The sequence below is a fragment of the Pseudonaja textilis genome, chromosome 3 (genome assembly GCF_049901715.1).
Source record: "Pseudonaja textilis isolate UNSWEBS1 chromosome 3, rPseTex1.2, whole genome shotgun sequence".
Classification (NCBI taxonomy): Eukaryota; Metazoa; Chordata; class Lepidosauria; order Squamata; family Elapidae; genus Pseudonaja; species Pseudonaja textilis.
In genome coordinates this window covers 175,591,340-175,618,396 of record NC_141992.1, presented here as the reverse complement: position 1 = coordinate 175,618,396, position 27,057 = coordinate 175,591,340, and the positions used below count along the sequence as shown (strand labels likewise).

General features: G+C 38.8%; 1 protein-coding gene across 1 annotated transcript in view; it reads right to left on the bottom strand.

Annotated features, from left to right (window-relative positions):
* Positions 1-23,366, bottom strand: part of SDC2 (syndecan 2) — a 65,835-nt gene extending 42,469 nt beyond the window's left edge. The window contains exon 1 of the mRNA XM_026705933.2: positions 22,715-23,366. Coding sequence (XP_026561718.1) covers positions 22,715-22,774 — 60 coding nt within the window. The 5' untranslated portion in view covers positions 22,775-23,366. The remainder of the gene's footprint in view (positions 1-22,714) is intronic.
* Positions 23,367-27,057: the final 3,691 nt, after the last annotated feature.

The window sequence follows — 27,057 nt, the reverse complement described above, 5'->3', positions numbered from 1 at the left end:
TCTCTCTCCCCCCTCCCACTCCATCTCTGGTTAAAGAGCCTATGTAGGCATTTAGTATTTTACTGAAGAAGGGAAGATAATAAAATATATTTTGAAATCTTCTAAAAGTGCAGGTAGAGATGGGTATTGATTTGCTTCCGGATCCAATTCAAGGTGTTGATTATCACCTTTAAACATGTTCATGTGGCCAAGTTACCTGGGGAACCATCTTGTCCCAGTTGTAATCTCCCATCCCACCCAGTTAGATAGAGAGGGTATGCTGCTGATCCCATCATTTAAAGAATTTCTGCTGACAGGACCGAGGAAGAGAATTTTCTCTGCCATTGCCCAACATTCTGGAACACCTTAACTCTCAAAGCCCTGCGGGACCTTCTCTTGCGTTCACAGAAAGACAGCTAAGACCTGGCCCTACCAATGGTCAAAGAGTGATATGCAACCCTGGGGTTGGTTGTGGTTGTGAGGCTGTTCTCCCCACCATGTTAAATTTTTAGCTTTTAATACTGTAACTCTCCTTTATAAATTTTGTTTTTAACTTTGTTCTTATTTGTGCTTTTATACTTTGATAACTATATGGTTTTTATTGTAAGCCACCCACTATCATTTAGATGAGATGGACAGTGTAGAAATATGACTGATAAATAAATAAAAAATATTTGCTAAACAGTCATGGATTTAATCAATGCTGAGAGAAAACAAAATTCCCCTTAGCCTCCTAAGGATAGGGATATCTTTTGTCTTACGTTTATCAAAATATATGAACACCTTTCTACTTTTTTCCAGCAGCCATTGCTTCCTGTCTGTGATTTATCAAGGTTGCATAGTTTGGGGAAAAAAATAACAATAATTTTGAATCCAAGATACAAAAACTGCTGAGGAATTTCCAAATTACATGAGGAACTGACAAGGCAAGAAATCCAGATGTAATGAATTATTTATATTTGGGATTTTAAATAGTGGTTTGTTAAAGTAGCTATAGTAGCCAGTTTAACAAATAATGTGAAGCATGGAAGATGGATTATTATCAGGGCAAATAATAACGAATTATATTTGTTATTTTGAACCTTATGGTAGTCTTTCTCAACTGATTAGCTTTAGATTAATTCACATTGCAGGTCCCAGAATTTCCTAGTGAAATTAGTGAAGGTTAGCTTAGCATTAGGTATGAAGCAAGTCATTGTGTTTCCAGTGCTACACTGAACAACTTAATACTCTCCTGATATTTTGGACTATATGTCTAATAATCTCTTGTCCTTAGCTATAATAGCTAGTCCAAATATCTTAAGGGGATTGAACTGTATACTTAGAGGTAAACTTGACAAAGTCAGTACCATTTCATTATTCAATATACCAATATTTACTTTTTTATAGATAAGTTTTGAGCTGAAAAAGTTTACAATAGTAGTTTATAATCAGCTAATTCTGGGTAGAAATGCATTCATGTGGAAAAATAACAGAAGCTCTTCAGGAACAAAGCTCAGGACAGATATGGACCATTATAATTCCAGAGTTGTACAAATAAAGTGACACAACCAAGCAATTTCCGAAAGTGATTAGAAAAGTATACAAATCCAGTGTCCTGACTACAAAAAGATGACTATTTCCTTATCTCCCAGCATTCTTAACCCACAGAGACCACTGTCTTGCAATCTACTATGGAAGGAGCAACTGTATAGAGCACTTGTGGGTGATCTCAAGTCCTATCTTTATCTGGACAAAAATTACAAAGAACCAATCAACTCATTGACTCTTCATTCCACCAAGACAGATTGTTCTGCTTTTAGCTTAGCCATGTTCACTCCAACATTTCTTAAAGTTTTACAGCAGAAGTTTAAATTTTTGTTTTTAGGTAAGAGATGGAATATGCAAAGGGATTAGTTGTTATATTTTAAGAAAAGGTTATAAATTACTATAATTATTTATACTTGTGATGAAGACAGAAGCCATTTTTCATATATTTCTTTTTCTTTCCCTAAATAAATTATTTTTTCTTCCTTTTCTATTTTTCTTTTTACTATTTCATTGTTTTAGTTTGTATTAGCTTTTATCTTTTTAATTATAATTTTAATAAAATTACTTAAAAAAATAATGTGATGCATAGTAGGTAATATTTTAAAAGCAATTCCTCAGAAAACAACAGTAACTCTAGTTTTGAAAGATGAGTTTTAAATCTTAAATGGATAACTTCCAGTACTATTGAAAAATTCAACTCTCTAATCTCTCTGAGAAAACAAGACAGTCTAACCTAGTTAGCAACTATTTATATTTGCAATGTAGGCTGCACCCTTTGGGTAACTATCCCAATTCTTTGCATGTGGAAAAACAATTCAGAAAAAGAGAAACTCAAAAGCAGGCATTAATATAGATCCCAAACAAAAATGGTTAATTCTTGGAAGAGATTCCCAAAGGCCTTGGGAACTTTTCTCCTTAGCTCAGAAGATAATATTCAAAATCATATTTTAAATCTACATACATGCACTTGTCCCCCTCTTCCCAGTTTATCTACTTCCCTGCCTTCTTTACTCTTTTTTTTAAAATAAAAACTTGCACACCAACCATGCTACAGGTAGATTTTACACAGATTTCAGTCAGCATCAGAAACGTATCTCCTTTTGAGAGGGGATGGAATCCACCAAGAAACAGTCAATGTCCAAGATCTACCAGTTTGGGGTTAATTTGACACATTCTATGACAGAATTCCCTTTGGTACCCTTATTCTGAGTTTGTTAAGAAGACTTAGGAAGTTGTTGAAGTTCTGCAAAAGACATTTACTTCTAAGTAACCTGTCTTTTGTTAGCTTTCAGTAGACAGACTGAATATATTCAAGGCAAGATTGTCTCACCAATGTTTAAACAACTTCCTACTACTCTCAACCTGGTACCTTCCGGATTTGCTGCACTGTCTCTTGGCGGCCTGCTTTAATTGAAGTTTGATGCATTTGGCAGGTACCAGGTTGGTTAGAAAGATGGTCTTCTGAGTTAATACATTGTTCAAAGTGCAAAATGTTCATAAGCATGTTCTCAAACAGCAGCTGCTGAACTGGAGATAATCCATCAAGAGTTGTCTCTGTTCTCTCTTGCTGAGCAAGACAGTTTGGCAGTTGGCCTGAGATTGTTACACCGTATGTTCCAGACACATTGTATGCTTTTGACTGATGCTTCTGACTCAGCAAAAGCTATGAATTTTCAGCCTTTTCTACTGCAAACATAGTATGGTTATGGTTTTCCAGGAAGGGAAAAGGAAAGGAAAAGGAAGGGGAAAGGGAAGAGCTCAATACTATTAGTATGATTTTAGTATTTTTATATGATCTAAATGTGCCCTGACATGAGATAGTTAAAATATACATATTAGACAGGATGCCAATTAGATGGAAAATATGAAAATCATAGCTTATGACAGCCTTATTTGACCAGGTTCTCTCTGGTTGGGGTGGCAAACATGAATTGAGTTATGCTGGCCACATGACCACAGAAGTCTCTTCGGACAATGCTGGGCTCTCTTGGCTAAGAAACAGAGATGAAAATTTTCTGCTACAATACTTCCTAATTGGGTTCAGCATGTTAGAAGGAGTGTATTCTGCAGCAATTACAATGACTCTGAATAAGTTATTGGACACTAAAGTATTGGTTTAACACATATACACTTATGCAGCTTGAGTCCATTCATACAGGCCCACAAACGTAACACTGTATGTATAAATGATTAGATACCGTATGTTCACGTATGAAAGTTTATCTGAAAGGTGTACTGAGCTGATTTTTTCTCCTTAAAATGATAAATGGATCTTTATTCATTAACCATTGTTTTCTTTGTGGGTCTGGTCTACAATCTTCAGCTGCGTGTCTAGCTATACAAAACATACTACCTATTTTTGGCCTTAAAGAAAAAAAAGGACACCTATCTTTCTTGCAACAAACATTATATACTGGACAACAAGAGTGGATTCCCACTCTTTGGTATCTCTTACGTGGAGATCTAGTGAAGACCAAAACCTTCCATCACTTAGGATCCCATCTTCAAAGTGGCAACAGCATTAATCACAAAGTGCGTGCAAGAAATGAACAAAAGCATGGCTACAATGGAAGGCAGAGGTGATATTCAACAGGTTCTGACCAGTTCTGGAGAACCAGTAAGGGAAATTTTGAGTAGTTCAGAGAACTGGCAAATATCACCTCTGACTGGCTCCACCCCTGTGTATTCTCTATCTCCCGAGTCCCAGCTGATTGGCTGGCTCTTCTTTTGTTGCCCTGCACAGGAGAACAGAGCTGAAAAGAAGGTTAGTGGGAATGGAGACTTTACAGTATCCTCCCCCTGCCATGCCCACAGAACTAGTAGTAAAAATTTTTGAATCCCACCACTGATGGAAGGAGATCTCTGGAGTGCTCTGGAATCAATGCATGCCAATCTATCTAAAATCAAAGGTGTTTAAAACAATGGTATGCCCAAGAGCTTTGTATGGCACTGTGTGCTGGCTAACCACCAAATGCTTAAGTGTTCTTTAAACGCCATGTCCTATGAATAGCATCTCCACACCAATGCTTGCATTGCCTTCCACTTTAACACAAATGACAAGGGCCTGTGCGGAAGGCTGAAGGCAAAGATGGGAAAGACACAATAAATGCAGACATGAAAGTTGCCCAGTTGGACTAGGATGCTGTGTTTGATTATGCAAGAGTGGTGTTCACCAATCTAAAAAGCGAATCCTGCACCTGCGAGGATAACACGAGGAGGAGGAGGAGGAGGAGGAGGAGGAGGAGGAGGAGGAGGAGGAGGAGGAGGAGGAGGAGGAGGAGGATATCTTTGATATCTCTTGCTTTACTCTCCCTATGTCTACTTCATCTAATATTGCATGTGTAAGTGGCTAGGAAAAGAGATTTAAAATACATCGTTCTGCAAATAAGGAGTTGAGGAAAAAAATCTCTTTTAAATAAACTCATTATTAGAAGTAAAGAGAACATCCCAAAATTCACCCTTATAAAAGGCACCTGCAGAATGGCATACAAATTTACATTCTTGTTATTCAGGTAAGGAGCAAAGTGTTTCAATTCAGCCTCCATTCACAAAAGCTTCAAGCAAACAAATCTTTCACAATAAAGGCTAACTGACAACTGCAGAACACCAAATGAGGGATTGCCACAACTTAATTGTAGGTCAGTTCTCTTAAGCTTCATGCTATATTTAACACCAGCCTAGCAAAGGCTGCTGTTTGTGCCAAAAGCTCTACAGCAAAGTTTTGTGTATACAGAATACATGAAAAAATTACCTCAACTTTCCCAACAAATAAATAAGAAAAGGCCAACTTGCACCCTATCTTACAAAAATAGGTCATGACTTCTCTAAATGGCTCCATTTAAAAAACATTGTTTGGAATATAGATAAAATGCTGTTTGATAGATTTTAAAAAGTTAACTAAGAAATAAGTTTATATATAACTATTGCCAGAAAAATAGATGATATCTAATTTCTTATGGACAGTTTAACCACCTGTGTTCCACAAAATAAGTAATCAAAAAAGGATCCATTGAAATGTATATGAGCAATTTGCATTCTTTGGGCTTTCAAAGAAAGCAAATACAAAGTTTCCAGTTCCACAAAGAGAGATTTGAGAAACATGGTAAATTTAGCTTTGAAAAAGAAGGGGATCAGGTAATATAACATTCTTCCTTTATAACATTACCCTTTCCAGGGGAGAACTCACTCCTGTACTCCCCAGGGCTTGAGTCTTAGATTCCAGTTGGTAGCAAAAACTTCCTGGGGGTAAGAACTATTCAACAGTTAATCAACTAGTGAGCGCTCAATTTCTAGAAATGCTCAAGGAGAGACAAGACAGCAATCTGTCAAGATGCTTTAATTTGGATTCCTGCACCATGCAGAGACCAGGTCTCAAAAGCTTTCTTTAAACTCTAAATAATCAACTTTCTTTTTTATCTCTTTCCTGACAAAGCCAAAGGGGAGGCAGCAAAATCATCGTTCTCTTAGCCAACGATTACCTCAGCAACTGCTTAATAGGGTGGGGTGGGAGAGAAGATAATAATGGAGATAGGAGCCAATATTTATTTCCAATTTATTGGAAGCAAAATTTACTTCAAGAAGACTGGAAAGAGTATGTGCTCTCTTATATTTGTCTTCTTTATTTATACTTTTGTCCAGGAGCCCAAGCGGTCATGCAAAGTATTCTCTCTTTCCCCAAACAACACTGAGAAATAAATTGGGTTGAGAGTGTATCTGGCCCAAAGTCACCCAGTGAGTTTCCAAAGCTAGGAGAGGCTCAAAGCTGTGTCTCCTCCGTGCCAGTCCAATATTTCAACTAATACACCACATTAACAGATCTCTTTACCATTATAAATCATCCTTCCCCCAATTTATTCCCTTATAGATTACCTGACAGCAAAATTCCCAGGACTTCAAATCAGCTTCAATGTCTCCAGAAGGTATGTGACTAAATCTGAGTCATAATATGTCCATGACTTATATGGTTGCATCAAATATCGTGACACAAATAAGGGTAGCATTTGCATTATGAAGTCACTGCATCCATGCCATCGTTTTTGCGTAATCTTGATTTCCTGAAGATGCCTCTACATTATGGCCCCTTGGGAGCTGTAAAATCAGCATTTGGAGGGTCCTGACAAAGAAAGCTATCATATATTAATCACAAAAGTTACAATATTGCCTATTTCTGAGTGCTCTGTCATATTAATGACATCAAATTAAAATCTCTGCTTCTGTGTCATATTTCATTCCCATTTTGTCTTTGGAGAGTGTTGATTATGTTATTTACATTATCTATCTTTGAATAAATATTTGAATCAACACAATATCCCTCATCACCAGAGGGATATTGTGGTGATTAAAATATCCTTATATTTTAATCACCATAATTTTATAGATTTATGCTTTGGATGGGAATACTGCATGAAACTTTGTGCAGTATTCAGACCTAGAGTGTATCCTATACCAAATACAAAGTACTAAAAGAAAATAACAAAACCAAGCAGCGCAAAGAACACTGATAATAATTGTATTATTTTTGTGAGTTAGTAGCTTTGATTTAGCCACAACTCAGCCTCTTCTAACATAAGAGGCACTGATTCAACAGTTAAGCAGAATGTTACCTGTGAAAACTATGCAGTATAGATACAAAGGGAGAAGGCAGTGTTTAAACAAAGTCCAGAATCCATATTCTGTATTTTCACAGACTGAAAAATCTTATTTTCAAAAAGATGCAGTTGACTCTTGTTTGTTTTAATCTTTCTTATTCGTCTCAAGTGCTCCAACCTTCTACTTCAAACAATGAATTGGGCAGAATCCCCCCAAGCAAAGCACAAGGAAATAAACAATTTTTGCTAAAATGCTAAAGGCCATCTCCCACCCAACTTAGGAAAAACCAGAAAGCCTCCCCGTGATATCACCTCATCCATTCTGCCTCTATGATCTGTATCTCACAACAATGCAAATATGCTTTTTCCAGTTCTTAAGGCATATTAAAAGTATTCTAACATACTTTGCTCTGCTCTCATTTCCACCTAAGGAGTATTCTGCCTCAGTGCTGAGGCTAATGGGATCTTCTCCTGCTTCACTGTGCTGATACATATACTGAGCTCCTGTCAAATTTAGAGAGGGTGGGGACAGGCTGACAGGTGGCAGGGAATCAACTCTTTAACCCAGTGCAATCACTGGTGAGCATCTAAAAATACTGCATCCCTCCCTGCTTCTCTTGCCACTTGTGTTAGGAAGGATAGCAGGGGGAGACCTTGGGAGACCTGGCTATCTATCTATCTATTTGCCAATTATCTTATCCTAAGGAGGATAAAGGATAAGCTGGATAAAACAAATGGATGGGTACAGAAGGAGAATCTCACATGATGGAATCGAGTTCTGCCAGGAGCAGAACAGACCTAGGAAAAAATGCCCAGAAGCTAGAAGGGCACAAAATAATCAAAAGGAAGTGTAGAGATCCTTGACTGTATTTTCACCATCATAATGCTGTAAATTGCATTTATGACAAAGCTTGTTTTGGGAGAAGAAGAAAAACACTACTTTCATATTAGATCAGTTAAATTTTAACAATTGGGGATGAGACATAGACACTGCCACAAAGATCTCCAAAAATGTCAAGTGGTATCCTCAGCCACAAAAGACTGCCCATTCATGTAAAATTCCTGATATTCTACTTACATTACATTAGTAATTGGTAATGCCTTCAAAGGGGAGGCGGTGGCTCAGTGGCTAAGACACCGAGCTTGTTGATCAGAAAGGTCGGCTGTTCGAATCCCTAGCACCACATAATGGAGTGAGCTCCCATTACTTGTCCCAGCTCCTGCCAACCTAGCAGTTCAAAAGCATGCAAAAATGCTAGTAGAAAAATAGGACCACATTGGTTGGAAGATAACAGCATTCCGTGCGACTTCGGCATTTAGTCATGCCACCCACGTGACCATGGAGACATCTTCGGACAGCACTTCTGCTTTGTAACGGAGATGAGCACCACTCCCTAGAGCCGGAAATGAATAGTACGTATGTGCGAGGAGAACCTTTACCTTTATGCCTTCAAATCAACCTAGACATCCCTAATTTAGCACCATCCAGATTACAGAAGGCTGCCCTATTACTCATATATGAAATATATATTTACTGTAAATAATATACTATATTGTATCGTATACATTATACAGTATTATACAACACTGCACTATACTATATTACATTACATTATATATTATATATTATCCCACCTCTATTATTTTTACAAACAGCTCATGGGAGTGAACATATCAATACATCTTTTTCTTCCTATTTTCCCCACAACAACTCAGTGAGATAAGTTGAGGTGAGTGATGATCATCATTCACTATGCCATTATGATATTCAATCTGAACTTCTTCAGAGAATTTTCTTACAAAACAAATACAGCATTCTATAGAATACAATGAAATACCATTAATATTACTAAACAATAGTAGCGTATCATTCATACTACAATATTGTATAATATCACTCATGCTACTATAATCTAAAAACTATTTAAACAAGTGCTGTAACAACAATTTACTTAGTCTGCACTCATGAATGCAAACAAAAAGAGTGGTGTGAAAAAAAACCAAGCAATCTGAACAAATATCTCTGCATACGGGAGAAGAGAACTGTGCAATAATATCTTCTGTGGGAGAGATATATAAACTCCAGTGGGCATTTATTTAACAAACTTGGCATTCTAACAAACATAAATAGTAAAGCAAAAACTGCTTCTACAGAGAGCTAATTATAGCATATTTGTATTTTTCAGCCTCTTGTTGCAGAAAACAAAATAAGAATACTTTGATGTTTTTGCAGAAAAAAAAATCCCTTGGATGATGTTGCTGAATTTTGCAATCCTCATTATGATATTAAGGGTAACACAAGAGAGAATATGCAACAATTCAGGACTCAGAAAACAGTACCAATCCTAGAACTCATATCTAATTAACCTTCCAATCATCCTGCAAAATAAATCAGTATTGTAGCTTGTCTAAAGCCCTCTAGGGACTTACCCATGGAAGAGCCATGGTGGCTCAGTGGTTAGAATGCAATATTGCAGACTAATTCTGCCAATTGCCAGTAGTTTGATTTTCACCTGCTCAATGTTGACTCAGCCTTCCATCCTTCCAAGATTGGTAAACTGAGGACCCAGATTGTTGGGGGCAATATGCTGACTCTGTAAACCACTTAAGAGAGGACTGTAAAGCACTATGAAGCAGTATATAATTCTAAGTGCTATTGCTATTACTACCCTAATGTAGACAGTAAGTATCTAGTTCAAAGTTTCTTTGCAGCTAAACTTTCTCTCATATTGCCAAAAAAATAACAGGGAAGGTTCAGCTGAGAAGCTAGCTGAGCTTTCCCCATGGAACATAATGTGGGACATACTACACAAAAGATTTTCAAGGAATTATGCAAATACCACAAATTGGGTGACCAAGAGAAAAAGTCCTACTGAATGTAGGACTACTGCAGTCCTACTGCATTGGTTCAGTTTTCAAATAAATATGCACAGCATTGGGCTGTTATTCAACCAAAATCTGTCTTTGGAGGTAGATCCAATTGTAGATCAGGCTGCTAGATACTCAAGCAAGAATATAAACATAAAGCTAACGCCAAACTCAGCAAATATATTAAAAAAAAATCACAAGAGTTTGACATCCCTTTAGTCTCTGGCATGATTCATGTAATTTCTTTATTTTAAAGCTAATATTACAGCTGAAATGCCAAGCCTTGTAGCTAAGTAATAATCAAAAAGACTCGGCTAGAGAAATAATGTGCAAACCCACGAAAATCTGGAAACATGTTGAATATAAAAATTTCTCGAAGTTATAAAAACAACAGTAATGTTATTTCAAAGATCTACCCTGGGGTGGCAATTCTGTCTGCATGAAGTGAAACACCACTTAATATAAAAGCTTTAAAACAAATACTTTTTTCCCTATAACCCTATTTTTACCATTTCATTCAGATTCATTTGGAATAAATCAAATTTATTTATGGGAAACTTCAAATTGGCAGAATAACCTGGCAAGAATGTGTGTCAACTATCATAGCTGGGGTTTTTTTTTTATCCAAGAGCATTTCCTACATACTGTAAATTGGAGGCAATATGACAGAAGTAAATAAATTACATCTCAGCAATAACAGAAGTATTGATACATACGTCTATGGTGCATCTTTTGACCCACCAAACCAAACGTAGCATTTCTGCTACTTAATATAATTGGATTGTTATTTGACAAACTTCAACTTTAAATGTCAAACAGGCATCAAAATAGGATGAGGTATCACACGTCCATGGCTAGTGGGCTATGATCAACTTGTATAATTGAGTGTATTGGTGTCAGCTCGACTGTCATGATTGGAAAATTGCCTGAGGCAATAATGCAAGCTACTGGCAATAGAAGTGTGAATCTTTAGTTCTGCTCAAATCACAGATATGTAGTGAGGGCTTCATCTCAAAGGGTATTTTTTCTATTTACTAAAAAGTGGAGATATTACTAGTTACAAAATAATAAAAATGAGTAAGCTATCATAATGAAAAAAAAATAGACTTGTATTAAGGTTTAAATAAGACTTAACATAGTTCTTCAGATGAATTTTGCACAACATATATTTTGTTTACATAATCTAATCTTGGGTTTGGTCAGCTATACAAAGATAGCTTATTAGTATATGAAACTGAGCTGATTGTCCATACTGTTGTTATAGACTGGAACTGAAGTAGATAGAAACAAGGAAACTCACCACATCCAAGTCAGTTTTGTAAAAAAAAATCAGCCCTCCATGCATTTTATTCTCATTGTAAATTATTTAGGATCTTGACTATGAATTAAACCAAACATGACATTAGTCATATATTTTGGCCCCACATAGTTGCCTTTTCTTTATTAAACAGTTAGCAAAGCGAGAACTACGTAGCTTAAAGTAGCTTAAACCTTGCTTTTCCATTGTCTTCCTTAGAATTTCATTCATGAACAAAATTTTGGTTTAAAACAATGGAGGTATGTACAGCCAAACCACAAACATAAAAGATTTCAACTCAGGATGAAATAACTTTCTACAGCAACTACTATATTAATCAGAACCTCATTTCCATTAAAACATCTGTCAGTCCTCACCTATTTTAACAGGGACAAAATTCTGATTAATTATATAATCTTATATCTGTTTACTTTGACTAGGTTCACTGAGTTCAGCATGAAGTAGCTTTAATGGTAACTTAGTAAAATGGGGATAATGATCTATGATATAGTTAGGAATAACTATAGGATTTAGTTATTCTCAAAAAGGGAGTGTTGGTAATGGTATTTCTTGAGTAAACATTACAATATTCTGAAGAAGAAGAGTGCAATTGAGTTATATGCGTGTCCAACTTATAACTCAAAAACAAGTTTAACAAATTTTAGCAAAGCTACAAAAATACATTTACCTTTGGTCTAAAGCTACTTACGTTTGTGCATTAGTGGTTCTTTAAAAAAAAAATACCAGCCTTATATATGTTTTGCTCTTTTTAGATATTTATGAGTAATATGAATGCATATAATTTTTTATGTATTTCTTAATAGCTCACATAAAGCAAACTAAGAACCGGACAAAAATAGTTCTCATTGCTTGTAGGAAATAGGTCCCTAAAGGTTTAACTCTCTTCATATAATTTTCCCTTAAGAAAATACTTGGCACTTAAAGATAGTTACATTCTTTTTATACTGTTGCTCAACTAATACAGAACTGAAAACAACAAACAGCTACTTTTCTTTTTTCCATTCAATCATGTCCAATTCTTGGGAGTTCCTGCAGTTTTCTTGCCAAGTGGCTTGCCATTGCTTCCATCAAGGGACTAGCCCAAGGTCACCCAACTAGTTTTGTACCTTAAGGAAGGCTAGAATTCACAATCTCCTGATTTCTAGCCTAATGCCTGAAGCACTTACAGGTATTCCTCAGCTTAGGACAAAAATTGGGACCAGAACTTCCCTTGCTAAGTGACTCTGCCCAATTTTATGACTTTTTTTTTTGCCATGGCCATTAAGTGAACCACTATGATTGTTAAGTGAAACATGCAATCGTTTAGTGAATCCAGCTTCCCCCGTAGACTCGGAAGCTAGCAGGGTAAGTCACATGACCATGGGATGCTATAATCATCATCAATCCATGCCAGTTAACAAGGGCCTGAATTATAATCATTTGAATAACAAGGACTATGACAACTGTTAAGTGTGAGAACCAATCATAAATCCCTTTTTTCACCAGTGTTGTGTCTTAGGACACTTACTAAATGAATTGTAACTCATGGACTACTTGTACATCAAACTGTATCTCTATTACATATTAAATGATTAAGCTACTTTTGTTCAAGAGGGCTGCAATTTATGCTCTACTGTGAACAAGAGTGATGTTGTCTTTGGAGAACTGTTGATACATGGGAGGTCTTAGAATAAATTATTGGTGGCAGAAGGCGGAGCCTCCTCGCTGACGGACCGTAGATCGCGACTCTCTGCAGCTATGGTCCATGCTCTTTCATTGGAGAGCCCCAATCATTACGATTAGGGGCTGAAGCTGCCTTGGAGGGGCAGCGGAGTAAGGGGAAGCCGCAAGCCAGGTTGAAGGGAGCCGCATCTCCCCCCCTGGGCTTGGTCTTGTATAATGGAGAGTGTCACCTTTTGACAAAAACTTGAGCTCAAACAAAAGGGAAAGCATCCTGTTTGTGAATGAACTTGTGTGGATATAACATTAAAGAAATATTGAAACAAAGTAAGAATCTTAGAAAGTGAAAGCAGAACCAGCATAAAGGAAAAAGCAAGGAAAGACTGACTGTGGGATTGATTGACGTTTTTGGTATAGACCCTGGGCTGGAATAACTGAGAACTTTAGAAAATTGAAAGAAGAAAGAAGGAAAGTAAAAGTGGTTTTTTTTGTGGACTTTAATGATCATAAAATATAAGAGTGTGTAATGATAATATCTCTTCGGGAATTAAAAATGGAACTTAAAAATAGGAGAGAATTACTACAGGAAAGAGGCGAATCACTTTGCTCTGTGTTAGAAAAAATGGAAATTGCGATTGAGGGACAAGAAGAAAGAGCTTCAGAGGAGGAGGAGTCGACTCAAGGAGAAGACATTTTAAATAGACAATTAACACAAAGAACACTTCAAAGAAGTGGGGAAAGAAGGAATGTTTAAAAGTTCAGATTTAAGAAGGCAATCAAAAGGGGGAAATACCTGTGAAGTCGGGAAAGGCTGAAAGACCCAGCAGAAAAGGGGAAAGGAAGATATTAAGAAAGAGAGGGATATAAACTGGAATGAGAAAAGATATGGGGAAAAGAGGGGGAAGAGAAGCAGTAAGAAACAGGTACACGAAATAAATAAATACGGAAATAGTAAAATGTTGAAAAGAAATTGTTTTTTCAGAGATAATGGTTGATGAATTAAAAAGGGGATTCTGCAGGGTCATAAGGGGTAATAAGAATATTTCTGCAATTAAAAATATTTAGAAAATAGGGTAATATAGATACTGATAGCTCTTATTAAAAATCAAGGGGGGAAAATATGCTGCGGAATCCAAATGAAAAGATGTAATGATTATTATTGTAACTTCTTAAAAATAATGGTTTATTGGGAATCAAGATGAGGGAATAAAGGTATATTTTAATCATTGAGGTATCACACTCAAAGCAGTAAAAGGGGGGAAACCTATACTTGTTTGTTTTTTTTTAGTGTTAAAATTTGTATAAATCTAGAATTTATAAAAAGAATGTGTAATGGAAAGGGAATATGACAGACTAAAGAACCAACTAAATTAATAAGTTAATATAGACTATTAAAAGCAAGGAGAGACATTGGTAAATTGTATTATTATTATTATTATTATTATTAGGCAAACATATATTGTTTGTCTTTATTTTTAAAATAAATATTAAAGGATTATATTTGAAATAATTGAAATGAAACAAAAAGATATTTCGATTGAGATTAATGAAAGAGGCTAGAATTAATGTGTTTGTTTCTCTTCTTACTGAAAATTTGGAATGGTAAAGGTAATAATAGAATTAAGTATGCATATCAAATGTATAATTGCTGTCATATTTGTATGTAAAGGTGATGACCCGGAAATATGTTGTCCACTAAAAAGAGATTTTTGTTTTTAATGTGAAAAACTGAATAAAATTTGTAAAAAAAAAAAAGAATAAATTATTGGGGTAGCAGATCACCAAGCCCTCCCTTGCCTTGTGAGCAGACACTATGGTCAAGAAAACAAAATACTGTTTAGAGAATTTCCCATTCACCATTTCCAATGTTCTATTTATGAGAAATAATTATTTATGTTATAGAGGACATAAAAAGGGACTTGGCCTGTTGTTCAAAAGCACCCTTGTCATCTTATTTGAACATCACTATTTCTTTTAAGCTATGCTGTTCTTTGAAGATGGATAGATTGCATTTAGTCTCCCAAGAGACACCACTTCTGTAAAAGTAATAAAAATCCCTTTTTTCTGTTTGTCTCTCATCTTAGTTGAGTGAGCAATTTGGGTTCAGTTCAATACACAAAGTGCTGTGACATGACTTCCTGTTGTAACGGGGACTGGAGAGTGACTTCAGGGCAGAGGTGATATTCAGCAGGTTCTGAACAGTTCTGGAGAACCGGTAGGGATATTTTTGAGTAGTTTGGAGAACCAGCAAATACCTCCTCTGACTGGAGATTTTATAGTCTCCTTCCCCTGCCACGCCCGCCAAGCCACGCCCACAGAACCGGTAGTAAAAAAATTTGAATCTCACCACTGCTTCAGGGTATTAATGTAACTGATATATTATGTCAATGCTACCCTGTGGTGAGATCAGTGGCCAATAAATTTAATAAGTAAAATAAAACATAAAATAAATTAAGAACTAAAAATTCAGTATGTTATACACAATTTTCCAAATACTATCAGCATGTGACTTTTTCATGTGGCAAACTCTCATAAAGAAATAGAAAATTGCAAGGAATCCTATTTATCTATGCTATTTATTTATATGTTTACATTCATTCCTCCCTCTATTTGGAGCAAATAATTATTCAAACTCACTACCATTAACTTCCTGGTCTTCTCCATGGCTTGCTGCCAATATACAAATCAGCTTACAATCACAATAATAATCATAATTATTATAGGTGACAGGCTCTCATTAATCTTTCTAAAGACCACCAAAGCATTTCATCTTAATTAGGAAGAAGAAACAGAGTTGAAATTGCCCTGGTTCAAACCCCTACTTGAGACTTAAAGCATCCTTATAGTATTCTGTTCAAAACAGGCGACTTGTATATCTTGCCATACACAATGATCCTGCTCAGTTATGGTACTTCATATTCCGGGATGTCCCATATCTTCACTTAACTCATACAATATTTGGTGCTGCCATTCCCCACTTTAAATGAGTTGCTCTAAGTAGTTAGCAAAACAAAAGAGAAAACAAACAATAAACAGTATTTTTTTTAATGAAATTATCCCCATCCCCCATTTGTAAAATAGCCTGAGGACTACTAAAAGGAGAGTTAATGACAAATAAATTTCTCTGGAATCAAACATCCATTTATTTATAAAGCTCTTCAGGGGGGGTAGCAGAAAACAGATACCAAAGAAAATATTTGGGTAAAAATTTCCATAGGTGGGGCATTTTCTTGTGATTTTCTATTTATTTTGTCTCCAAAGGCAAGGGCATGTATTCTCTCCCAAACATTACCTGTATGTAATAGTTGGCCAGCATCTCTAACCACATTTTTTTCCTCTTAAAATTCTTAATATTTCGACAAATCTCAGGACTGCTTCAAGCCTTCCTCATATCTCAATCATGGGTTTGGCTGGTGTCATTCTGGATGCATATAAACGGCATTCCACTTCTTAGTAGAAAAAATGAATTCCATCTGGCCCTTTGAAATATTTCAGCAGAACTTAAAAGGACTTCTTTTCAAAGCTTCCACCTGTTTGACAAATCTAAGCAAAAGTACTGTGGATCTCTCAGATTAATTTTGAATGTACAGTATTAAATAAAATCTACAAGTGAAATCCACAAGTGACATACAGTATGCAGCAAGGGAGACAGAGCCAACCCAAACCATGATGCTGCACGCACACACACACACACACACACACACACAATATTCCCCCTAAAAGAAGTCAACCAGAGGGATAGCTGAATTTTACTTCAAAGTGACTATAGGACATGCAGGACAAATAATGCTTGTAGCTCTGCTCTCTGGCACCTTAATATCTGCTGTCTGAGGCATCTACCTCATTTTGCCTATGGAGTCTCTGATGCTTTCTGAGCTTGGCTGTTTGCTTGCAGACATTTTATTACCCAACTGGAACTGGAACTGCAACCAAACAACCCTGACAGCATCAAGGATTTCACAGTTTAACCCTGAGCTACATATAGGTGGTCCTTAATTTATGACCACTGTTCAAAAAAAACATCGTTTAACAATGATTTGAAGTTACAATAACGCTGAAGCAAGTGACTTACCACCTGTCCTGAGAGTTACTGTCGCACCATCCCTATGATTATAATTCATGTGCTTGGCAAGTACTGGTAGTTACATGTATGATGGTTGCAGGGTCCTGTAGTTAGTTGCCTGATCACAATTTGCTATCTTCCCAACCAGCTTCTGACAAGCAAAGTCAATGGGGAAGCCAGCAAGGAAGGTTGTAAATTGTGATCATGTAATGCAGTGGTGGGATTCCACATTTTTTTCCTACCGGTTCTATGAGAGCCCTAGAACTGGTACGCCAGAATCGGTCCAAACCAGATGAATACCACCTCTGATGTAATGTCTCTCTTAATGACTATGGTGATTCAATTAATGACTGCAGCAACACAGGTCATAAAATAGAGTACAGTCATATGATGCCTCACTTAATGACCATATCACTTAACAATGCATTTCCTAGTCTCAACTGTGGTCATAAGCTGAGGACTATCTGTATATTCTCTTCTACTGGAATCACTTTGCCTACTAGCAAGGCCACTCATAGGTGGAATCACAAATTCTCCATGGATTGCTTTTCCACCTTCCCTTCTCCCTGAGAGGCAATCATTTTTTACTTTAAAAAACAAAACAACTACTAGTAACAATGAAAGCTTTTTTTAAAAAAAAATCAAACTCCAGTGTAAAATGTAGAGCAATTGAGAGGTATTCAATTGGGAAAGGAAAGGACACATATTTCTAGTCATAAATTGTAATAAATTAAAATTGCATTCATAAACATTCATTTTATTGGGTTAACAGGTATCTCAATCTTTATGAGATGAACTCTCACAATTCCTTAGCTTTTGATTGATTATGGGTATTGATTTCAACAATAAAATATTGTAGTTTTTGGCAGATTACAAAGATAATAGTTTAGCACTTGGTTTCCCATATTATAGGAAGTGTCAAACCCCATTAACAACTGGCCAGATAAAAGAGCAGGGAGAATAGGAATGTTCTATCACTCCTTGATTAAACATCAACTTAGCTGGAAATATTGAAATGAGATATCCCAGCATAGCTGGTGGGCACCAGGTTGGCAAAGCCTGAGCTTTGTCATCACAGTGTATAGCTGTGGCTGATGAAATCATATCCTCATAATTGCCTGCAGGAACAATTCTGCAGCTGGAACAAACACTCTGCGGTGGCAACGTGGATGTTTTCAAGACATCCAAATATAGTTGAAGGAGAGGATGCCAAGTACTTTACCACAGTTCTGCCACCACAATTGATGGCTTTCTACATTTACTGTAATCCTGATACAATTTTCTTTGCAACACATGCTCCCTCATTTAACACACCACAACGTCTGTAATTCTTTATTTCTCTTGTAACTGCAGCCAGAAAAACAACTCTCCTTCTGTTTTGCTATTTAAAACAAAAACAAAAACAACCGTGGACTAAAACTTACCTTTCCAAAGAAATGGAAACAAAGCAAATCAGAAAGAATAACTAGGTATGGAAAAGTATAACTTTTTGGTTGGTTTAATATATCAAAGAATTGTGTTTATACATCTGAAAATAAGAATCGATACCACAACCATAGCATTACTGAATCAAGACTATATGCTTCCAGCCATACAGAGGAAATCTATGTGAGTCAATTGTAAGTGATAAAATAGAAATTGTACAGAATTGTGGGGATTTCAGAAAGACCCTGAGAAAGCTGAACAGAGAAAGCTGAACAGAAATGTAGTCAGTAAAACACTCCTCTGGATATTCCCTTGAACCACAGTCCCCAATGATTTCTCCGAGACTTCAAAGCAAATATATATAAACAGTTGCTAAATGTGATTCAGCGTTATCTGAACAGGTACCTCATGTCTCGGACAGTAACCAGCTTGATGCTTCAGGGTGATGCAACTTGTAGTTAGAATCATATGGAAGAGACCAGATAGGGGAATTGCCTTCTGTTTATTTAAAAAAAAAATCCAAAGGCCATTTCCGCTCTTTAATTCTTCAGAGTTTGGATAATCAGATTTCACCTTAAAACTTGAGAATAATGCTATATTGTTGAACCTTGGCAACTTTAAGACTTCTGGACTTCAATTCCCAGAATTCCCCAGTCACCCCTGCTATAGCAGCTGTGATGACCCAGGGCATGGCACAAAAGCAACAAAGTCACAAAAAAAGGTAAAGTCCCTTTAATACCTCCAACTTGGCTCCCAATGTCCAGTTATCCTCGACTGGAGATCAAACTCTTCCAAAAACAGTCTACAAAGGGAAGAAATGCAGTCCGAACCCAAAGTACAGATAAATTAGAAATAAAAAACAACAACACAAACCACGCTGAAGTAATTACCACAACAGACCAGGATAATAAATTGCAGACTACCAAAAGATAATGAAGCACATCCGCAAGTGACATGCAGTATGCAGCAAGGGAGACAGCGCCAACCCAAACCATGATGCTGTACTCCCCCTCCACATAGCCCCCCTAAAAGAAGTCAACCAGAGTGATAGCTGAATTTTACTTCAAAGTGACTATAGGACATGCAGGACAAATAATGCCAAAACCCAAATAAGCCTCGACAAAGGTAATGCACGCTTTGCTTCTAGCAAAGTGCTATATGCAAATGCCCTTCTTATATCCTGTTCTCCTAGCTGCAACTAATGAAAGGGATCAGGGCCTTTTTCTCTCCCGTAAGCCACGTTGCTTCCTACTCCATTCCTCCCTGTGTGCCCTAGGATGAAGAGAGGGTGGCCCTGGGTTTTCCTCTGAATGCCCAGCCAGACTGTGCCCTTTCCCCATATTGCTACCGCTTTATAAAGCCTTATTAAGACCACACCTGGAATATTGCATCCAGTTTTAGTCAACATATTACAAAAAAGATGTTGAGACACTGGAAAAAGTGCAAAGAAGAGCAACTAAGATGATTAAGGACCTGGAGAGAAAAACATATGAAGAACGGTTGCAGGAATTGAGTATGGCCAGTCCAGAGAAAAAAAGAACTAGGGTTGACATGATAGCAGTATTCGAATGTTTGAGGGCTTCTACCTTCTATTTGAGGGCTGCCACAAAGAGGGGACCAACTTATTTTCCAAAGCACCAGAAGGCAAAACAAGAAATAATGGATGGAAACTAATCAAGGAGAGAAGCAAGCTGGATTTAAGGAGAAACTTCCTAGCAGTGCGGACAACTAACCAGTGGAACAGGTTGCCTTCAGAAGTTGTTGGTGCTTCATCACTGGAGGTTTTTAAGAAAAGACTGGACTGTCTAAAATGGTAGGGTTGGACTAGAAGACCTCCACGGTCCCTTCCAGCTCTATTCTGATTGATTGATAAAAACACTATATGAAATAAACAGCAACATGACAGTCCTTCAAAAACTAAGAACTATAATCAAGTAAAAGCCCATTTTAAAACCACAAATGATAAATGATAAAATAGTGTCAGTGTAGGTGCCAGTTAAGCCTCTCTGGGGAGACAAGTCCAAAAATAGGATATCAAAGAAAAACCTCCCTCTTTAGAAAGGCCCACATCCCCAACTTTGATGGAGGGACTTGGAGAGGATCTAATTAGATGATCTTATAGTCCAGGTAGATACATATGGAAAAGATGCCCCTTCAGGTAACCTGTTCCCAAGTCAAAAAATATATAAGCAGTTCATAAAGTTTACTCAGAGATACATATCTGAGGTAAGTAGAGGATCATATGACTTCTGTGTAAGCACAATTAATTCTCTCCACATTCGATCCAATCCCCAGTCACCACCACAGGAGTTGTGTTACATAAAATATTTAAAGATCTAGCCACCAGTTATAGTAATTCATTACAGCAAATGGAATATCTAAAACCTGTTTGAAGGACATATTTGACTATATGTAAAGTAAAGATTACTAAAGCAATTTTTAACATGTAAAAAAAAAGAGTTCAAGATTTTAAGCTATACAGAGAAATTATCATTCCTTGGGAGGGGCATATCGGGAATCGAACTATGTAAGAACAGAGAAAGTAAAACTAAAGCCACATCAAAACACAGAGAAGGAAAAGGAAAGTTTGAAGCATTCTCAGATTTCAGCTGGGCTTTCACTCTTGCTATTCAGCAGTGATGCCTGAATCACAAATGCAAGCATTCTTCTCCAGAGAGTGAAATTCTGTATCTTATTGCAAATTTGTCAGATTCAACATAAGATGAACTACATCTAAGCTTGAACAAGGGGAAATGAAGCACTAGAAGAATAATGCAACAGTATTTTGATTATTCCACAAATATACTGGGATAAACCACAAAGGCATGTTCAAGATCTGCAGCTGAATTCATATTCTCAAAGGACAGAAGGACTTTAACCAGCAGAGATAATCAAGGATTTTATCCATCCAAGAGACTTTCTCTCCAACAACTTATCCACAGAAGAATTTGGGCAATGAAGGACAGAGTTTCCTCTGCAATAGATTCAGATTCTTTTAAAGCGACAAGTTTATCCATCCTTGCCAGAGAATAAACCTTTTGACGAAGTCCAGACCATATCTGAAGAGACCTGCAAAACACTGCCTTTCTTCTCTGATGTCCTTTCCCCCCCTACAATAATACACACTAGGTATGCACAAGATGAAACCTATTGGTTTTGAAAATGAGCCAACTGCAAATGAAACCTTAATTATTTAAAAAATATTATTTCCCTAAAATCATGAATTATGATTCCAGCATTCTCATAAGTCCTAATTTACAAGAAAGAAAATATGATTATTCATTTTCCTTTCCCCTCCCCGGTGGGGGAGGGGGGGGGCAAGGGACCTCAATCCACCTCTTCCTAGCATAATCCAAATTTCCATTTGGATCTCTCAAACACAACTCAGTGATGCCAGACTGGATCTGCAAACACATCCAAAACGGCCACATTCAGAATCACCATGGTATCATGTTCTCCTGGATTCCTCCATTGATTTCAACAGGCTGAAGCAATGAAGGAAAGGTCTGAATGATAAACACACCAGACAGTTTAACTGGAGTGCTAAATCATCACTCTTCACACTCACTGCCCCCTTCCCTTCAAAAATTGTTTTTATGCTCCTCTCTTTCAGACAGTTTTTCTGTCTTATCTCATCTTTTGCCATTTGCAGTTCTCGGACAGCTTTTTTGTTTAAATAAAAACGTATCTCAAGAGTTATCCATAGCCTTTACAAAAGAACTAAGGCCCCCTCCAGTTCAAAAGCCTGCTTCTCTTCCCCCCTCCCAAAAATCCCAGGAGGAAAAAAACATTTTCTACCCGTCAAATAAAAATATAATGGCCCTCTCTCCCCTTCCCTTCCCCCCCCCCTCCGTTTCACATACCATTTAAGCAGGGCGCCCCTCCTGTTTAAAAAGTTTTGATCTTTGCAAATGACCTTAGCAAAAAAACTTCTGCGCCGCAGATGTGGGAACAGCGGGGGCGTCTCATCCTTCCTCCCGCTCCGGATTGATCCCCGTCCCGCCGCCCCTCTTTCTCCCATTTGAGGCCGAAGCCAGTTTCTGAACCAAGAAACGAACATCCCCCCCCATCCCCGGGCTCTCCTCTATTCTTCCAAGGCGCCCCAGGATCGAGCTAGATTTGCCCGTCAAAGGCAGAAAAGGCGAAGACGGGAAAAGTTCCCCAAGAGTTAGAGCAGGAAAGGAGAGGCGACCACTGACCCAGTGGACGGAAATCGTCGGAATGCACCCAAGCGCCCCCTCCCCGCTTCCCTCTCCCCCAAACGACATGAAAACACCCCCTTACCGTCTCGCCCGAGACGCAGGCCGAGAAGGCGACGGCAAGCACCATCCACACGTTCCACATTATTCCCGCGTTGCAGCTCCCGCTGCGGCCCGCCACGAAAGGGAGAGGCGTGAAGAAGCGCCCCGCAGATTTCCCTCGAAGGAGCGGCCAGGCAACCACCGGGGCAAAGCGCTGCGTTAAACAGACGACCCCGGCCGGGAGCGACGGCCTGGCTGGCTCCCTCTTTCCGCTCTCCTTTCGCCTCCCTTCTCGGCTCCCTTTCAACCCGTCGCCCCTCACTTGTCGGCGTTGCTTTCAGGGCGGAGTTGGCCGACTGGCGGGGGAGAACGGAAGGGGGGGTGGGGGTGGAAGGATGGAGGGATGGTTAGGTGAGGGGGCTGCTTGCTGTCCGACGGTCCGCGGGCCCTCGAACCTCGCCTGCCCGGCTCGCCTGTAGCGCCCGTCCGGCTCTCCCGCTCTCGAGGCTGAGGGCGCAAAGAAGAAAGTTTTTGCAGTCCGGGCAGCGGCGGCGGCGGAGCAACTGAGGCGCGCGCGCTCCCGAGCGTTTCCCTCGCTCCCCCTGGAGGATGGGGAGGAAAAGCCGAGCCGAGCCGAGCCGAGCCGGTCCTTCCTCCTCAGCTGCTTCCACTCCGCCTGGCCTCGCTTTTCTTTCGCCGTCTGCGAGAAGCGACTCCTAGTTAAAGCCTGGCGAAATTCCTGCAGGATTACACCACAGATTGGCAGGTCCTTCAGCCACTGGGAGGGCGGCTCGCCGCGACAGCCCGGCCTCGGTTTGGCCTCTTGCGAAGCCCGGCTAATCCCCTCCCCGGGACCGCTACCCACCTCTTCTCCTCCTCCGCTTCTTCGCCTCCTGTCTTGCCAGCCTGACCGGCCGCCGGGCCTCTCCGGCGCCTGCTCCGCATCCCACCTTGGATGGGCCCGCGAAAGCGCGCCGCCGCCGCCGCTGCCGCCGCTCCTCGCCTCCAAGGGGCTCCGCGCTGCCCGCTCGGATCGACATCGGGCACCGGCGCTTCAAGCTTGCTTTCTGCCGGCGGGGAAAAAAAAAGAAAAAGGCAGAGTTTTGGAGCAAGAGAGGCAGAAGTGGCCGCCGGATACTTGCAGAGGTGCAACTTAAAAGGGAGGGGCTTTCCTAGTTGTTTGCTGGTATTTTGCTAATGAAGGAGCATCTCCGTCCAATTGAAGAAGCATGTTGTTGGTTTGGCTTGGGCTATTGAAATAACCCTGGGCTGAGGGCATCTGGTGGAAGCTACCCTAGGCTTTTTGCTCGAACATTTTTCACACAATGCTCTGTGTGAAAAAGCAGGAGTCTCCAACCTTGGCTACTTGAAGAGCAGGAGTCTCCAACCTTGGCTACTTTAAGCCGGGCGGACTTCAACTCCCAGTATTCCCCAGCCAGCTGGCTGGCTGGGAATTCTGGGAGTTGAAGTCTGCCCGGCTTAAAGTAGCCAAGGTTGGAGAGCCCTGTGCTAGAGAGCACTTTTCATACATGTTCTGAAAAAGCACTTTCCCATTTCTAGAGTCCATGTAGTCTCCAAGAATACCCCCCCCCCCCAGTGTATCATCTAGTCAGTGTTGACTCCTGGTAACTGCCTCGCCAAATCTTTGCAGTGTCCTTAGTAAGGTTTTTTAGAAGTGGTTTGCCATTGCTTCCTTCCTAGGGCAGAGAAAGAATGACCGGCCCAAGCTCACTCAGCTGATTTCCTATCTAAGGCAAGACTAGAACTCACACTCTCCCTGTTTCTATTCTGGTGCCTTAACCACTCTGTCAAACTGGTCACTGATTCCATTCCCTGACCGCAGACCATCTCCTCTAGGTAGCTAAGGACCTGCTTATCTACTAGAAAGACTTTTTTTCTTGCAGCATTTCCACCTTTGACTACCAACCATGATGGGATAAGTGTATAAGCCTGAATACCTCTCAGTATCAATTGCTGGAGCAAAAAAAACAAGCTGGCTATGCTATTGTCATCATTTCCTATCAAATGCATTGGGTACACAATGCCTATTGTGCACCTGATGTACTCAATGTTGTGCCCTTTGTGTACGTTAAACTGGGGCATCTTTTTGGCTTCTTCCAACAGACATTTTCATCCTTAATAATTTCCCTAGAAAGTTGGTCGGATTCCAGAGGAAGCTATTATTGTGCCATTGTCCTATTTATTGATCTAATTTCACAGAAGGGACATGGAATCCAGGACAAAGGCTTTTACTGAGAATCTCTCAGTTGGTCCTTTTTTCCTACAAGAAAAAAAAAAGTATTGACATACTCTACCGCTCTATCATTACGTGAATGGCATTTGTTTCTGAGGTGAGCTTTTTCCTCTCTTCATTTTTTTTCTAAGTAAAAATTGAGACATCGGCTATATTAAATATTGACACTGAGAGCAGACATTATAAACACCTTGAATATAAGCCCACCAAACTGATCAGAAATATTTATCTAGAGCAATAAATCAGTTTCTGCCTATTTGGTTCCCATGGTATTGTACTGTAAAAAAATAAAAAAAGATATGACTTTAAATAAATGTTGCTACGCAATCCAAGGAGGAAGCTCTATGCCAGCATATCCAATCCACAGTTCATGGGGCGCACGCAGTCCTGAACTGCTAGTAAGGACGTCCCCACAAGATTGTACAAAAACGTTTTAAATAAGGGAAGTTTGCTGTTTATATACATTAACTACATTATATATTTTAAATGCAGCCCAAGACAATTCCTCTTCACTCTCTGCAGCCCAGCAAGACAAAAGTTTGGACATCCATGCTGTATAGTTACAAACTGATGACATTACAGAAGGAACAACCCAGCTAAACTACTAAATGTTGAGCTAGGAAGAACCAATCTTGCAAAAGTAGGAGTTCCATAAATGGGAAATATATTTAAGGTTATTATCACAAGATCTGCAATAGCAAAAAGAAAAAGGAAATTATTAATGAAATTGGAACAAAGAAAGGGCTAAAATTAGAATGTTATAACTAAAATTTCAGTATAGTTAAAGCTGTATTTAAACAATTATTCTAATGTTCCTTCTTAATACCGGTAGTGTAGTTTGTTTAGCCATTAGCATTCTTTACTTCCCAAATTTTGGTTTCTGCTCTTGTTCCCTTTTAGTCAGAATTTTCTTTACATACACATGGATCAATATGTTTATCACATTCTCATTTGCAGCAATAGCCATTCTGTTACGTGCTGTTTTTAAAAAGTCATCCATAGCCTTTTCCACTTCATCATCATCCACTTCTTTTTATATGCTTCCCGTAAGTGTAATTTAACAACATTCTATCACTTTCTTTATTAAAATACTTTTTAATCTGTACCAAACAGCTCCCACATCCTGTTCCTTAAGTCTTCTTTCTTCTTATTCTCTTGAGAGATGTTTAGAGAAGTTTACACTGTGCTGGTGGGACCACACTTGGAATATGTCGTCCAGTTCCAGTCACCATGATACAATAGAGATGTTGAGATCCTGGAAAGAGTTGAGAGAAGAGCAACAAAGATAATAAAGGGTCTGGACACTAAATTGTGTGATAAATGGTTGTGGGAATTAGGTATGCCCAGCTTATTGAAGAGAAGGATTAGTGGGGACATGATAACTGCCTTCCAGTACTGGAGAGGCTATCTCAAAGAAGAGGGGATTGACTTATTCTCTAAGCCTAAGGTATCATAGGGCAGGATAAGAAGTAATGGGTGGAAATTTCCTGGCAGTGAGAACAATTAATAAATGGAATGGCTTGTCTCCTAGGGTTACGGGTGTTCCCTCACTGGAGGCTGACTGGACAGCCATTTAGTTTTGATAGTATAATGGTTTTGCCCTGAGCAGGGGGTTGTGCTGGAAGACCCCAAAGCTCCCTTCCAGACTACGATTCTATGATAGGTATCCTATGGGCTTCCAAATGTTGCTGAAATGCAATTCATCACAGCTACCACCAGCATGGTCACTCTTGCTTATAACTTCTAGTAATCACCCTGACAATGGAAGCGATACATGTCTCCTTACCTATGTCTCACTGGATTATTTATGGTTTACTTCTAAAGTTTTTATTTTCTCCTGTGGCTGTTTAAATATATATTTTAAGTAGTAGAATTATTCATATGTTACAGACTTTAAAACATCTGAAATTCAGATTGCTGATTTCAACCATCACTGTACTTGTCATGGGTCCACTCATGCTTGCTTGGGAGAAAGACTCACTGAATTCAGCAGAACTTATTTTCACAAATAGAAATAGTGCTTAGACTTCACAGTGCTTTGCAGCCCTCTCTAAGCAGAGTCAGCATATTGCCCCCAACAATTTGGGTCCTCATTTTACCTACCTCAGAAGGATGGAAGACTGAGTCAACCT